The following is a 12427-nucleotide window of genomic DNA, read 5'->3' on the forward strand; positions in this document are numbered from 1 at the left end:
TTCATTCGAAATCTTGTATTTTTTATTTATCGAACTCAACAAATCCAGACATCACGATCGCCGTCAGACATCAATATCTTTACAATCACTATACAAAGCCCTCGTGCACAAAACAGCAACATGCTCCTACTTCCCCCTTTGTGGAGTTTATGTTCATGTTACTCCCATGTTCTTGAAGTTTTCTACCAGAAACGTGTGTGTGTGTACATGCTTGATCCCGTCTAGGGTTTCCAATTGTACAAATAACCTTGGCATGTTAGGAATGTTCAGACCGAGGTGTGCTGTGGAAACATGCATCTCTTTTAACCTCTGCTTTAACGTGCAGTGGAGAAGGAGTGAGCAGATGTTTCACGACGTACACAGCCAGAGCGTCCAGGTTGCTCACGAGCAGGACGTTGGTGCTGAGAACTGTGGGGAACATGCACACCAGAAGCCCACACAGCAGTCCTGTTATTAGTTCTCCCCTCAGGCGAGGGCTTTCCCTCGTAACAGCCTGCCATAGCCGGCTCTCGCGGGGTGCGGGGCGGCACGGTGCACTCGTGAGACGAGCGTGACGCTCTCGCAGCTCTCAGGCAGCTCTGATCTCAAACACGACGGAGCCCATCGTCGCTCATCATTACGAGAGCTGAGAGTGGCGCAGCTGTTCGAGTCGACATCGCAAACGAGTTCAGGAATAGACGTCTTCTCAAGCGTTTGTCCCATCAGAGGCTCTGAATGAAAAGTATTAGGCCTCAACTTTTCTACGATAAAATTCAGAATCGCAGCGAGGACGAGCAAAAGAACACCGGCAGGCAGAGCCCAGAAAAGTTGCCTGCTAAAGGGTGAAGCAGCATTGAGGAGGCAGGGGAGGCATGTGAAGAGCAAGCTGTCCCTTTCCCTGCAAGATCTCACCCTCTCTTGCTCCTGCCTCCAGCTGAACCCGGCATACGTCCCACACATGAACCACAGCATGAGACAACCGAGGAAACCTAAAGCCTTTAAGGACGTCGTGTTTGCCTTTTTGTCCTCTTCGTTTTCCCAGGCATCTCCGTCAGCGTCTCTTTTTTCCGTAATTGAGGTCACCTTCTCTCCACCCCATAAGAGACGAACCAACAGTTCCACGACCACCAGCAGCGGCGTCAGCATCACCACAGCTTCGTACGTGTCACTAAGGAACAGCATGAAGCGCAGCGCGATGACGTCCGAGGACGGGTGGAAGGAAGCAGGGGTGGGTGAGGAGGACCAGAGGTACACCAGGAATGCTGGAAGAACACGAATAGAAAAGTACATAAACATGAAATCGGGGATGGAAACGTGATGAGAAACAAACGTGCTTACAGGTGATCGAGAGATCGGTGAAGAGTAAGAGGCAGATGCAGCACATGCTGACGGAGGAGATGGAGTCTTTAAACACAGGAAGACACAAAACGCTGCACAGCACTTTGCATCCGCACAAAGCGATCGTCGACTCCAGGACGCCGTCCATCTTTAGATCTGAAGAACATCAAACAACAGGTTTTAGATTCTACACAAGGATTCATGAACCGAGGTAGATCCAGGGATCCTTCAGTGAACCCTACACTTTAAAATATTCTCCAATCAGTCGCTTTATAGGAGCCTTAAACTATTCCCAGTAGAACCTCCATAGAAACCTAAAAACATTTATGATCCAAAGCCCTGTTAGAGGAATGTGTTTGTGCCCGAGGCAGGTTAGAGCCTGATCTATTGCACTTGGGTTAGATTGGATGTCAGGACATCAGCTCTTCAAAAAAAAAAAAAAAAAAAAAAAAGCGCCACAAGTTTTGGTGTGGAATAACTCAAATTACCAAACGCAGTGTTTACTGACAAAAAGAATCATGAACGTGCGGAAAACGGCTGCTGGTGCTACGGGGTTTAAACACCCCACATAGAAAATCATCACCTCCTGTGATGAATGTGCCATTTTTTTAAAGCCACGTGTTCATGCCGGTGTTCAGTTTTATTACCGTTCTCATAGAGACGGCAGACACCAGTAGGTACGAATGTGTGCATTAAAATAAAACCCCTATATATGACCTTTTTTTTAAGGCCAGTCGTCTTTGTGAAGCTGTCATCTAAGCTGTACTCGGCTTTTATCAAGCGACACAAAGGAATGACGATAATGCGGTTATTTATTTTAAGTCAGGTCTGGAATTACCTGTTTGGCCACCAAAACGGTTCAAGAACAACGTTTTCTTTTAATTTTTGCACTGAAGCACCTGAAATGACATGTAGTGAATACGTGTAGATATGATCATGTGCGCCACAGTTCCCGTTTACAGATAATGCGTGATAATGCCGTGAATTTCACCCTGAGGCCTTCAGCGGTGTCCTGCCCCTGAATCCACCCACCTCTTATTAGCATCATTACGATGCCAAGGCGATAGAAAACATCAGTATTCTAGAGAAGCGCAGCAGCACATCACACACAGGATCTCATACAGTGTGAATGAATGTCATGCGTGAAGCAAGAAACCCAGAGGACACAATTCAACACGTCTCCTTTCACTGTAGCCACAACTGCACCTCCCACATACATCATCTCCGGCAGAAACCTCGACATTCACCTCATCACATCACCCCGGGGTTTTTTCCTGCATTTCTGTGCATTGTTTCAGTGTGTTTTTCGGTACAAGCGTCGTTTGTTTTTCGCACTATTTTTGTCTCAATTCTAAAGAGAGTCCAAGGAAAACATCTGGTACTGACAACCATGCCACATCACAGAGATCAGACTTCCTTCATTCTGATGTTAGATTCAGTTCTTGATAGTGTCAGATTCTGCACACACAGATATATGTGTATATACACACACACACACACACACACACACACACACACACACACACACACACACATCCTCCAACATCTGCACCAAGTCGGCTTTTCATTCCATTTGTTTATTCAAAACTAGTTTTGCAGCTCGAGTAGCCACGCCTCTTTAGTAGTAACACTCTTAAAAGTAACATGCACACACGACTCGCTGCTCGTTGAGCCGAAACACGGCACCACGTGACATCACAAAGCCCCATGTTTTGTCATTATACTCCATAGAAAGCCATTTGTTCAATTAAAAGACCTAGCAAGGCGTAAAACACCATTTTATTGCTGTAAATAGAATGCAGCATACACAGCATGTCTTTTATTCAACATAAGATCTCCAAAACATATCACAGTATACCAGCAATAATCTGCTTCTCTCTAATCAACCTTCATCTCCCACAATACTCTCTCTCTCATCCAGTTACAGCTTTTCCCCTCAGACTGTTACGAAGCACCGAAACTGGAGACTCCTTCCCTAAATGATGACCAAACATCGGAAAAAAAAAATCCTGGCACGTATTTCACTCCATGTGTCTGATCTACACGATCCCACAAACGAGCTGCAATGAGAGTGCATCAGTATAAACCTGTATTTAATTATATGCTGCTGTAGATATCCTCAGTCATCCACTGTGAATGAGAGAGAGAGAGAGAGAGAGAGAGAGAGAGAGAGAGAGAGTGTAATACACTTGTAGATAGAAATCTGCTGTATAGGTGGTAAAGCTGCCAAGCAACGGTTCCTGATTATACGGCATGAAGCTGCATCACCGGTTTGTCCGTGTTGTTTAAAAAATGTTCATGGAAGATCTTTTTTTCCCCTGAATTGAAAACGAAGCATTCACAGAGGTTGATTTTGAGGTTGGAAAAAGCACTCAAAGTCAGAAGTACACTATAGATTGTGGACACCTGAGCATAAGATTGGTACGAGTTTCCTTTTAAACATCTCATTCCACATCTGCTGTATAATAAACTCCATTCTTCTGGGAAGATGCCTGGAGTGCAGTCAGTGTTCACATTCATCCCAAAGATATTTGATAGGGTTGGAGATCTAGAACAGATCTTCCACTCCAACCCATGTGAAGCTTTCTTCATGGAGCTGGAGCATCGTCATGCTGGAGCAGGTTTGGGTCTCCTAGAAAATTTCATGCAACAGCATCCAACTGTGTATCTCCATCTTTGTGATTGAAGTTCGGAGAAGAACCAAGTGTGTGTTGAAAAGTCAGGTGTCCTAATACTTCTGGCCAGATTTTGGAGATTAAATTAAAAGGTTTTTATTAAAAAGGTAACATTTTTAAGGTTTTAATGTTCACTTATAAAAGGTTCCAACTAAACTATTTGTGTACAGTAAAATTTCTGTGCCGATTTGCTCTATTTAAATCTTTTTGAGAAGCCGATTTACATTTCTCAAAGTAAAAACTTTACATTTAGGTTCCTTTCACTCAGTGTCTCTGCCAACTAGAACAACGGTTCTCAGTATTATTGTGTGTTTTATCTGCATTCCCAGTAGGAAATGTTGAACATATTGCACATGGTGTTACACTAGTGAGTTTGCTGGTAATAAATAATCCGCATAAGTAACCAGATCAATGTTTGTAGCGTGTGCAGCGGCGGATTATTGTGTATTCGGTATTTTGTCCACAAAATGGACAAAAAATTGGACATTATATGACGTTGCCTCGGCAATCAGATTGTAGACCCTGGAGACGTGTTTGATCAAAGCCGACTAATCTTCCTTGAGCACTTTTGATAGATTCTGACCACTGCAGACCAGGAACATCCCACAAGAGCAGCAGTTTTGGAGACCCAGTCGTCTAGACGTCACAATTTTTAAAACTCGCTCAAATCATTACGCCCATATTTCCTGCTTTAAACATTAACTTTGAGGACAAAATGTTCACCTGCTGCCTTATAAATAAATCCACACACTAACAGTGAACAGTTAATAACCTCAACCCTGATGGAACGGTAATGAATATATGTTTAGTGTTGAGGATGAGAACTGATTCCCTTTTCGAGTCTGGTTTCTTCATCAAACCAGGGTTTTTTTCCCCCTCACCACCATCACCTCTGGTTGGCTTAAAATTTGGTAGAGCGTTCACAGTTAAAGCGCTCGACAATTAACATGGATTTGAAATGAACTTTGTCATATTTAGATTTTACATTTTTACCTCTGTGGGTATGAGTTAAGGGCCTTGCTCAAGGGCCCAGCAGTGGCAGCTTGGTGTTGGAATTTGAATTTTTGGCCTTCTGTTCCAGGGTCTAATGCCTTAACCACCGAGCTCCCACCTCCTTTTAAAGTATTAAAGTGTTGCAGAATGACATATATACATATACACATACATACATACATATTTATATATATATATATATATATATATATATATATATATATATATATATATATATATATAAATAAATAAATGTGTGTGTGTGTGTGTGTGTGTGTGTATATATATATATAATGTGTATATATGTATATATATATATTATACACACAAAAACACACACAGGTCCCTGAAAATCCTTGAATTTTGGACACAGTCTCTATGGTACCTTAGTGAATTCATCTAGATATTATGTCACTTTCATAAAATAATGTGTTTTAAAAAATTTGTATAAAATTTGTTAGTGAAAACAGTTTAAAATGTTATTCCTAACTTTCCTGAACATTCGGTTCCTCTGCGGATTCCTGTGAATTTTGCTGTTAGTCAGGTTCCAAATGAGAACCGCAAATTATCAGTGGTTTACTGTATCAATATAGAGGATAAATTTAAATGTTGCTGAGATGTTCAGGTGATAAGTCCATGATGAACTTCAGGCTCCAGTCAGCATGTTTATTAATAAATGATATTGTTTATTATGGTGATTGTGGACTGAATGCAGGTGATGATTACTCAACAAAACAGGTGCCTTCGGGTTCTAAATTCTGATTGGCCGAGGCCGTCGCGATTGTCAAACAATGTGTGATGATGTGTGTGTTTTTTAAACCAAAATGATTACAATGATTAAATTCTGTATTAAACGTGCAAAGTTTAAAAGCAATAATACATTTTATATAATATAGAAATATATATAATATGGCATCTGGCAGACATTCTTACCCTGAGTCACTTATACAGCTGAGCAGGTGATGGTTATTAACGTGCATAAGGTTCCAGGTGAGGTAGATTGGTACTGGTGGGATTTGAACTCACACCCTTTGGATCAGTAGTCCCAACATCTTATCCACTGAGATACTTCTTCCACCTCCAGTTTGTCCAGTTGAAGCACACTGAAAATGCAAACGTCCTAAATATCCGCCGCTCAACCTGCTCCTGGAAGAGGATGGAAACCTTGAGGAACAAAACAAACATAAAGAGAACATGATACTCCACAAACACTGACAGTGACCCGAGTTTAGGATTGAACACGGGACGAATTCAATTTTAATGTGAAATGTTTAAAACGTCACGTTTTGCATCAAAGTTTAAAAAGATCCAACATAAAGGATTCAGTCCAGACTGTATTTTCTGCTCGCTCTCTGCAAGAAGGTTAATATGTTTCAGCCTGTGGGATGAAATCATCAAAGTGTCGTGTTGGGAAAATCCAAACAAACCAAACCTGTATATTTAAATACACTTTACAGAAAAGGACCAAAAAAAGGGAAACTGAGGTCAAGTGAAACACTACACCCTGGTGAGAAATTAAAATCCTTAAAATTTACATAGTCAAATATGTGATTTTATAGTGTGGAGTTTGCATTAGGGCTCAGTGAGCGTGTGTAGAGAGCTGCCTTTTTTGGTTATGGACATCTGTAATTCATAAATGTATAAAATTATAGATATAGACATAGATATACCACTGATTATCTCTTCATCATGGCACCAGTTAGTGAGTGAATATATTTAATAGGCAGCAGGTGAACATTTTGTCCTCAAAGTTGATGTTAGAAGCAGGAAAAATGGACGGGCGTAAGATTTGAGCGATTTGTCTAATTGTGACGTCTAGACGTCTGGGTCAGAGCATTTCCAAATCTGCAGCTCTTGTGGGATGTTCCTGGTCTGCAGTGTTCAGAATCTATTAAAAGTGCTCTGAGGAAGGAACAGTGGTGAACCTGTAGATAAATAGATATGCACACACCCTGGTAAAAGCTAATTGTAATTCTCTGGACGTTCAGGTGTGAGTTATACCATAATAACACCCAGATCCAGTTCTATACATGGTGAAACAGCTATTTTACACATTTCCTGATCACATTACTGTTAAGTTTACTCTGGATTGAAAGAACACAAGTTCAAATCTCAGCAGCACCAAGCTGCTACTATGGGGCCCTTAACCCTCAACTGGAGTCACCCTGGATCAGGGCATCTGCTTAAATGAAATGAATGGAAATGTACCACAAAGGGTTTTTGTGTTTTGTAGATCTTGTATGGTGAATATGGGGATTTTAATCAACGGTTTGAGGTCTGAGATAAATTTTATGAACTGGGCGGGGAAAAAATGTTCAAGTGAGAAACAGCACCAGGAGCTACCTCCAACAGCTTCATTATTAGTAAAGACAGGACACATAATATCCTCTGATAAGTAAGTGTTGAAACACATGCAAATAGATGTAATCGGATAGCGCTGCTGCATCTCTGCATGTGATCAGCAGAACAATGTGTAACAAGCCGGATATATAAAATAAACAAGAAAAAGTAAGCGTTCTTTTAAATCTAATAAGTCAGTTTAGCACTGCGAACATTAATAAGGGTGTTTAACCCCTCAATTAACTCCTTCACCTCCACATCCTGTAACACTCACCTAGCTCTGGACTATCACCTTACAGACAGACAGACACAGGCAGACAGACAGACAGGCAGACAGACACAGGCAGACAGAAAGACAGACAGACAGCTATTACACTGTGATAAAAGCCTGTAATGTATTTTAGTACATTGAAATATTTTTCCAGACATCAAAACTTTATTACTTTTGACATGTTGTAATTAATCGAAAATCCGAGATAGGAATCATGCCGATATGCTTATCGCGTCACCGCCCCTAGTTTACAACTGATTATCCGACCTTGTTGGTTTTGTTGACACACTGTTCGCGCTCGTGTTTACTTTTACAAGCTTTTAGCCTTGAGCTCCTGGAAACATTCGATAGCCTGAGACTCAACAACACTAATTCATGCCAGTTTATGATATTATATGCGTAACAAGAACATCAGAGTCACCTTTAAAAAGCTTTTCGTAATTTATTATTGATTAAACATCCCCTGGCCCATGTTATCAGCGTGTCCATGAAGGAAGCGCCAAGTTATAATGAATGATAATGCTTTTAAGTTGATGTTAAGCCCGAATTCACAAACTTACACAGCACATTATATGCACAGCCATAATCCTATAATCCTGTAATCTTATAGAGTCTGCTCTAATAACAGTCCTGCGTTGTCAGAGTCCTGTGTTAATTACTAAACAAACTGCAGTGTTGGGATTCAGAGGAACATTTTCAGATGTGTAATCAAATAAACAAACATTTCAGGAATAAAAATCCAAAACAGAAGGAATTAATCATCAAATTTCATGTTTCTAACGTCCAGGCCGTGATCAGGTGTGATCAAATGCCAGAAGGATCGGACAATATATCGGTACTGATATTGATATCATGATAAATTTACATTATATACTGAAATATTAAAAAAAATCTTTTAATTACAGGTTGGCTTAAAACATAATTTGATATTTTGAAATGTATATAAATATTTAAAATTGATATTTGAAATATTAATATTAAAGGTTATAAAGATAAATCAATAAATATTTAATATTAATGATAAATATTAGTATTATAAATAGTAAAAGTTATTTTATTATATAGATTTTTTAATATTTGTAACTATAATTTTAAATATATATATTTCTGCAGATAACATGTTGTTTACAATGTTTTATTTGTCCAACAGTGTGTTTTATTCTCTAAGCATGATTTTATGCTGCTCGCTTACTTTTTTTTGTTGTGTTGGTTGATCTGAGTAGCTGCCAAGCCTAATCCTGCTAATGTAAACATTTATTGCACAGTTAAAGTCATGAAGTCTCCTGAGAAAGAAAGAAAGAAAGAAAGAAAGAGGTCCATCATTTACACTACCTGGCCAAAAGTTTTTGGACATCTAAACATAAGATTGCTATGGGCTTCTTGAACACCCTGGTCCACATTTAGTCTCCATATGCTGTTAAATAAACCTCCACTGTTCTGGGAAGATGTTCCACTAGATTTTATGACTATTTGTGTGAGATTCATTCAGCCACAAAGGTGTTGTGAGGGAGGTGAGAAGACCTGGGGTGCAGTCAACGTTCACATTCATTCACGTTCAATAGGGTTGGAGCTCTATAGCAGGAGATCTTCCACCATGAGTTTAAATGAGGAGAAATACCTCAAGAACCCATCATTAAATAAAATATTCAATTGGCAACACAAATGAGTCTTTAAACCTCTTTAAAATTTGATTATCGAACGTTTGCAGAAAAAAGGAAACATAATTCAGCTGCACTCTGACTGCACTCGATACCAGTGTCTGAATCGGTGTTTTATTAGTACATAAGAAGCTGCGTGTCGTGTAAACTCAAACACGTGGTTTCTGAAGAACCAAAAACTTCTAAGCTGGTGAACTGAGAAACAACATGAGAGTTTTGGTGCAACCCTGCACCCGGCACTTATTTGGGAAATATCATTTGCACTGCCTCATTTTAGAAACCCTGCACAAACCGTATACACCATGAAGAACACTGATGATCATCATGGCCCCTGCTTGTGGCTGGATTGATTTATTAGGCAGCAAGTGAAGTTTTGTCCTCAAAGCTGATTGAGAGTTTGACATATTGAGACGTCTAGACGTCTGGGTCAGAGCAACTTCAAAACTGCAGCTTTTGTGAGATGTTCCTGGTCTGCAGTAGTCCGTATCTATCAAAAGTGCTCCAAGAAAGGAACAGTGGTGAACCAGCGACAGGGTCGTGGGCGGCTGAGGATCATTGATGCTGAGCGAAGGCTGGTCCGTGTGGTCCAATCCAACAGACGAGCTCACATCGTTCACATTAAATTCCGTAAAGCTGCTTCGAGACAATGTCTTATGAAAAGCGCTATAGAAATAAAGTCGGCTTAACAAGCTCCTGTAGATCAAATTGCTGAAGAAGTTATTGCGGTTAATGATCAACAGGTCAGGAGTGTTTTGGCAGCAAAAGGGGAACAATACAATATTAGACAGGTGCTCATAATGTTATGCCTGATCAGTGTAGTTCATTTCTTTATTATTATTATTATTATTAATATATATTTGCATATTTTTATTGCACCATCACACCATGAGAAATTCTTCAACCCATGATTGCAATAAATGTAATTCTGTTTAAATGATTGTACACAATCTAATGCTACAGAAGAGGTCAGTGATAAAGAACTGGGTACGTTTAGTTCTGAGATTAAATTTAAAGCCCAGATATGAGGCAAGAACAAAAACAAGAAGGAGAATAAATATGTGGGATATGGAAAGACGTTGCACCTGGGAAGTGTTCAAGGTTTGGAAGAATCCTGATAGAAGGGGTTTTTAGTGCTGAATGACTAAAAATGTTTGCACTTTCTGATCAGCAGCTCAGAAAAGAGAGAGAGAGAGAGAGAGAGACTCAGAGTATTGACTAGTTGAATAGTTGATAGGAATTTGACCTTACCTGAGAAATCCTGAGTGACCTTTGATGAGTGTGTGCACACAGCAGACCATCCTTCTGGGTGTCTTTCTAAATGTGAGTGTGTGTGTGTGTGTGTGTGCATGTGTGTGTTGTCTCAAACCCGCCCCTTGTGGGACGTGTTTATACAGGTCACCACTCCCTTTGCCTCACCTGTTTGTGGTGTGTGTGTGTGTGTGTGAGAAATAGAGGTATAAAAAAAGGTGTGTCTGTAGATCATACACAAAAACCGGCTCGGCCACATTGTTAATTGCACCAGGAGGGGGTAAATCACCTGAGCCTCTGCCCAGGCTGTGAGGGGGCTGAGTTATCAGGAACACTGATTGATTTGATGTTGGTTGCTGTGGATGTAGTTGAGGTCGATGTGCAAACATATTTTAGCTGCAGTACACACACACACACACACACACACACACACACACACACACACACACACACACACGCGCGCGCACACACTAATCCGGTTAATCAGACACGATTATGTGGGGCAGGTGTGTTGGGTTAGAGCTGCAACTCAACCCAGGACAGGAGGTCTCAGGAAATACCCCCAAGTGGTTTTATTTGATGTGGAATGGAAGAAATTTAGAAGAAGAAGAATGCTGCCACCTTGTGGCGAACAGTGGTAAATAAATCAGGGTAACAAAAGGATCAAACATGATGTAGGAACATGTAGAAGGTGGAAGTGGAGAATACACACACACACACACACACACGAATATACATATGTTTTATACTTAAAATTAAGTATATAATTATATCTGAGAAATCTATTTTAAAGCAAAGCGTTCATAAATCAGAAAGCAGATTCGGACCCAGATGTGTTCACACAGTGGCTGTGAAAAGTGTGAAAACACCAAGTCTTTATGGCTTTTGAGATACATGCATTTGTTTCTGTGCAACGATATTAATGCTCAGCAGACGTTCACCTTGGTCCGTCTGGACCACGGCTCATTGGAACCGACTTCACCGTACAAGACGACAAGAGTTTTGTAAGCGTTGTTTACAGAACAAACAGTCGTCTGGAGTGTTATAGATCACGGAATGACCTTCCCAGGCACTGCAGCTTAATCCTATTGAACTGCTCTGGGAGGAATTGCATCACAAGAAAGAAAGAAATCTCCAACTAATGAAGAGCAACTTTGACAAGTTTTCCAAGAAGCACAGCAAAGTATTTTAGCTCAGTGTTTGGAGAAACAAACTTTCCGGATGCAGAGAGTGTGTCAAGCTGCTTTTCATGCTAGGATTTTTTTTTATGTAAATAAAGTGTAACATCTGGACATCTTCAGAAAATCTTCTTACTGTTACAGTATCAAGTTTACTGCATAGAAACAATTATATTATAAATAACCCGTGATTTGTTTTTAAATACATAGTAAATAATTAAAGGTAAACAAAATGTGCCTTTTCTGGGTATGAGCTCACTAACGAAGAATATTACAGTCAACAGCTGCTCATCTGAGACCAGGACTGGTTCAGTACCCTGTCCTCTTAAAAATGAAGCTGGGAATGAATTATCAGTAGCTCTGTGGTGGTGTCCTCAAGGGGGCGCTGTTTAAATCTCTAGTACAGCTGAGAAGAAAAGTTTGTATCCCCTGAGATTTCTAGGTGCTAAAAAAAATACAAAACATGAATATAGTTTTATAGCATAATTTTATAAACTCCAGGATGAGATCCAGAAAGAGGATACGGGCTTTAAGTGAAATGATTGAAAGAAGGAAATATAAATGTTTATATATTTGGGCATTGGAGACTTTATTATCACTTACACACTAAAAATGGCAAAAAATAATTAAACCACATATATTGAATTTGAAACCTTTTTTTATTTATATAAATATATATATGCATTTTTTCTGTTATCTGTTTTCATCCATCACACACACACACACACACACACACACACACACACA

At 40.0% G+C, this 12427-nt stretch overlaps 1 protein-coding gene across 4 annotated transcripts; it reads right to left on the bottom strand.

Moving 5' to 3' along the window:
• Window positions 1-10919, bottom strand: LOC124402536. 4 transcript variants are annotated; one of them, XM_046875634.1, is made up of 4 exons: window positions 10792-10919; window positions 10503-10670; window positions 1318-1473; window positions 1-1241 (listed from the first exon to the last, which is right to left on the bottom strand). In XM_046875634.1, the coding sequence occupies exons 2-4, from the start codon at window positions 10600-10602 to the stop codon at window positions 466-468; spliced, it is 1032 nt and encodes a 343-aa protein (XP_046731590.1). In that variant the 5' UTR covers window positions 10603-10670; window positions 10792-10919; the 3' UTR covers window positions 1-465. The 4 variants fall into 4 exon arrangements, with proteins under 4 accessions (XP_046731590.1, XP_046731592.1, XP_046731591.1 ...); XM_046875636.1 differs by adding an exon at window positions 5919-6131 and having other exon boundaries at window positions 10503-10917; XM_046875635.1 differs by adding an exon at window positions 5919-6149 and having other exon boundaries at window positions 10503-10917.
• Between the last annotated feature and the right edge of the window lie 1508 nt (window positions 10920-12427).

Source organism: Silurus meridionalis, chromosome 19, assembly GCF_014805685.1.
Source record: "Silurus meridionalis isolate SWU-2019-XX chromosome 19, ASM1480568v1, whole genome shotgun sequence".
Taxonomy (NCBI): domain Eukaryota; kingdom Metazoa; phylum Chordata; class Actinopteri; order Siluriformes; family Siluridae; genus Silurus; species Silurus meridionalis.

Excerpts from the sequence above, each read along its gene's own strand:
- LOC124402536 (XM_046875634.1), bottom strand. The coding sequence starts at position 10,602 with ATGCACACACACACACACACACACTCACATTTAGAAAGACACCCAGAA. Across the intron at positions 1,474-10,502 it reads GGTCACTCAGGATTTCTCAG|ATCTAAAGATGGACGGCGTC; the intron begins GTAAGGTCAAAT and ends GATGTTCTTCAG. Across the intron at positions 1,242-1,317 it reads CACCGATCTCTCGATCACCT|CATTCCTGGTGTACCTCTGG; the intron begins GTAAGCACGTTT and ends GTGTTCTTCCAG.